The sequence below is a fragment of the Nothoprocta perdicaria genome, unplaced genomic scaffold, assembly GCF_003342845.1.
Source record: "Nothoprocta perdicaria isolate Ctin4 unplaced genomic scaffold, notPer1 scaffold_0, whole genome shotgun sequence".
In the NCBI taxonomy this organism is placed as follows: domain Eukaryota; kingdom Metazoa; phylum Chordata; class Aves; order Tinamiformes; family Tinamidae; genus Nothoprocta; species Nothoprocta perdicaria.
Window position 1 is genome coordinate 1,484,055 of NW_020454092.1, and position 3,135 is coordinate 1,487,189.

General features: G+C 47.7%; 1 protein-coding gene across 1 annotated transcript; it reads right to left on the reverse strand.

Moving 5' to 3' along the window:
- Positions 1 to 1,431: 1,431 nt before the first annotated feature.
- On the reverse strand, positions 1,432 to 2,969 carry PHOSPHO2 (phosphatase, orphan 2). The gene has a single exon (XM_026047043.1). The coding sequence runs from the start codon at positions 2,597 to 2,599 to the stop codon at positions 1,874 to 1,876; it is 726 nt and encodes a 241-aa protein (XP_025902828.1). The 5' UTR covers positions 2,600 to 2,969; the 3' UTR covers positions 1,432 to 1,873.
- Positions 2,970 to 3,135: the final 166 nt, after the last annotated feature.

The following is a 3,135-nucleotide window of genomic DNA, read 5'->3' on the forward strand; positions in this document are numbered from 1 at the left end:
GCGCCCCCGGGCCGCGGCCCCGCCGCTCCCGCAGCCGCCGCCTCGCCGCCCTCGGCCCTGGCACCGCGGCCGCCCCTCCCGCTCGCCAGAGCCTCACGGGCCTCCCCAGCCAAACGGTGTCACCTGCTGTCAATGACAGCAGTGCCCCACACTGAAAGAGATTTATATATATGTAAAACTAGCAGCACTTCTTCCACAAAAGAACTGACACAAATGGGAAGGTGGTGCTTATGGACATACCCCTATGTCATCCTTCCTCACCTACAGGCCGTGCAACAGGACCCAAACTTCCCTTCATCCCTGCCATAGCCGCCTAAGAGCTGGCAGACGGCCCCAAACAAGGGCGACAAACCCTCCGCGCAGCTCCATGTTCGCTTTCAGCCGCTGCTCTCCGCGCATTTCTAGCCAAGGCTGTGCGGAGCAGGGTTAGCAGCAGCCAGGCCTGTAGCTCCCACAGCTACATTGTTTTATTTTTTTTTTTTCCCTCCCAATCATTCCCTTGTATGGCTCCCAATCTGTTTATACATCCCCATGCCAACAACTTTGTTTTACTGCTGTTTTCCACTTTCCATTTTGTCAGCTTCCTATGAACAGGCTCGGCTGCGAGCATGTAAGGTCAGAGTATGGTGCTACCAGTACGTGCTCCCTGTCAGGGCTGGCATGCCATAGATAGATAGATAGATAGATAGATAGATAGATAGATAGATAGATAGATCGATCTTCATATGTACTTCCAGGACGCATTTATTTTCATAATCTCTTTAACTAAATCACCGTACGTCCTCAGGCCTTTGACAGCCTGTTATTTTAAACCTCTGGCAAGCCTGGCTGCAAGCAACAGTACAGAGCGCACGTCCCTTCAAGGACCTGCTCCACTTTCCTTTCTCTTTTGGCTGCCTTACCCGTTCGTCCCCGCAAGTTAGGGATCCTCTTAGCCAACCTGAGAAACCTGGTAACCATGTGGTAATGCAAGCTAGTCCCTGCAAATCAGTCTTGACAATCTTCGGCCTCAAAGTGAGAGAGATCAGCCCTCGAAATACTCAGCTGAGTCAAAGAAGGGAGCAACATCGGGGCACATGGTGCCAGCCAGCACATCACAGCACCACAGGCCAACTGCCACAGCAAGAGAGCACCGCGCTCCAGCACAACAGCCTGCTCTCAAGATTTTATGCTATTTTACGCTGGTAAAATCAGTGGAGGTGTCTGAGGCTGACAGCTACATGCGTGTGTTCACTACCTCCAAGTCCTCACAAGAATGGGGACCTGAAGTCACAAAGTCTCACAGAAAACGCTGCACAAATCATGCGCTTTGCTTCTGTCAGTGCCTTTCATTGACTTTAATAGAAACCATTAAAAAGTAATTCTGTTTGGTAAAATATTTAGTATATCAAAATATAAATGCATTTTCAGATCAATCAAGATTATAAATATACTAAATAATTTACACGGAAACACTTATCCTGATTAAAGAGGTATACAAGCCAACAGTCCCAGAGCCTTGTTCCTGGCACCCAACATTTTGCAAGTAAAGAATTTAATTCTTTTGTAAAACTGCATCTTTCCGTAAGCATATGAATGGCAGTCATGTGAACAGTTATGCAGCTGATAAAGACTCTGAAATAATAATAGATTACAAGCTACGGTCAAACTCCTTTACAGCCACCCTTCTCCATTTACATAGAAATGTACAGTAGGTTAGAAAGCCATTATATTATTTCTCTTCTATTTTCAAAATCGAAGATAAACATTTTTATATTGTATTAAATAAAAAGTCCTTAGAATAACATCCCAACTGTACATTTTTTTGTGTGTTTTTATGTGCACATAGTTATAGGAGGATTAAAATATAACAAAATTTGTTTCATCATTGGAATTATTCCTTTAGAAGCAGTTTCAAGTAAGACATTATTTCTGCACCAGATGACCATACCAGGACAGCACACGCTACAGGGCTGAGGTCTTGGGAGAGCTGAGAGATCTTCTTCTCTAAAGGATATCCCTGCCTGGGCATAGCAATATCACCCTTCTTCAAAAAAGTTACTGGACACAGATCATTTCCACCATCACCTATATACACAATTTGTGTATAACTTGCTCCTTGCTCCAGCTTTTTATCTAGAAATTCTTCCAACACTTTCCTTTTACAAAGGTTTTTAGGGCACTTGGCACAGTGGTGAGCATGACAATTCTGTACAGTAAGGTAGCCAGTACTGGTAAATGCTGCAGGGTTCGTAAAGACTTTATCAAACACCTTACGAAAGCCAGCGGCCTCCAAAATCCAGTCAATAAACACCGTATTTGAATCCGAAATGATTATGCAGTCCAAGAGCCCTTTGTTCTCGCCAATGAAGGCCAGGAGATCGGCCATGCCTGCAGTGAACGGAATGGCCACCATGGTTCTTCTCATCTCCTCTTCTCGGACACCACTGTCTCCCAAGTAGGCAAGGACTCTACCCATATAGTCTGTCCAGTGTCCCGGGCGATAGGAGTTCCTTAATTCACTGGGCAGCTTTTTCCCTGGAGCACATTTCACAATCCAGGTATCACTGTTTTCATCTATGATCGTATGGTCAAAATCAAAAACCAACAGAAACTTCATTGCTGTCAGAGTTTCCAGAACAAAAACGAGCAAATTGCATATAAGCAAAAGCACTCAACTTCTATCCTGATCTTGTGCTCAGAAGAGAAAATTTCTGCAAGAACATAAGGAATTGGGAGGAGATCTACACACAGCAAGCTACATGTGGCTACTACGACTGTGGGGAAGGCCGTGCTGGAGCTGCAAACCCAGTCTGCAGAGGTCCAAGTCCTGACTCCAGCTCTGCTTACAAGGGCCGGTCGGGATGTATGCGGGCGCACTGGCAGCGACCAGCACGCGCTGCGGGGGCACACTCTGCCTGCCCCACACCTTACTGCTTCGAGCAGCAGCGCCCACCTTCTCAGCAACCACTTCCCAGCACAACAGAACCGGCATTCCCAGCTGGGCCGGGACTCCAGCTTATCCAGCAAAGGGTATCTGGACGCAGGAACCCTCAGGAGAGGCCTGGAGAGGGCGGCAGCCAAGGCCAAACCGAGTAACGGCAGGGGACGCAGGGGACGCCGGGGACGCAAAGCGCCGCCCGGCCGGCCCGGCCC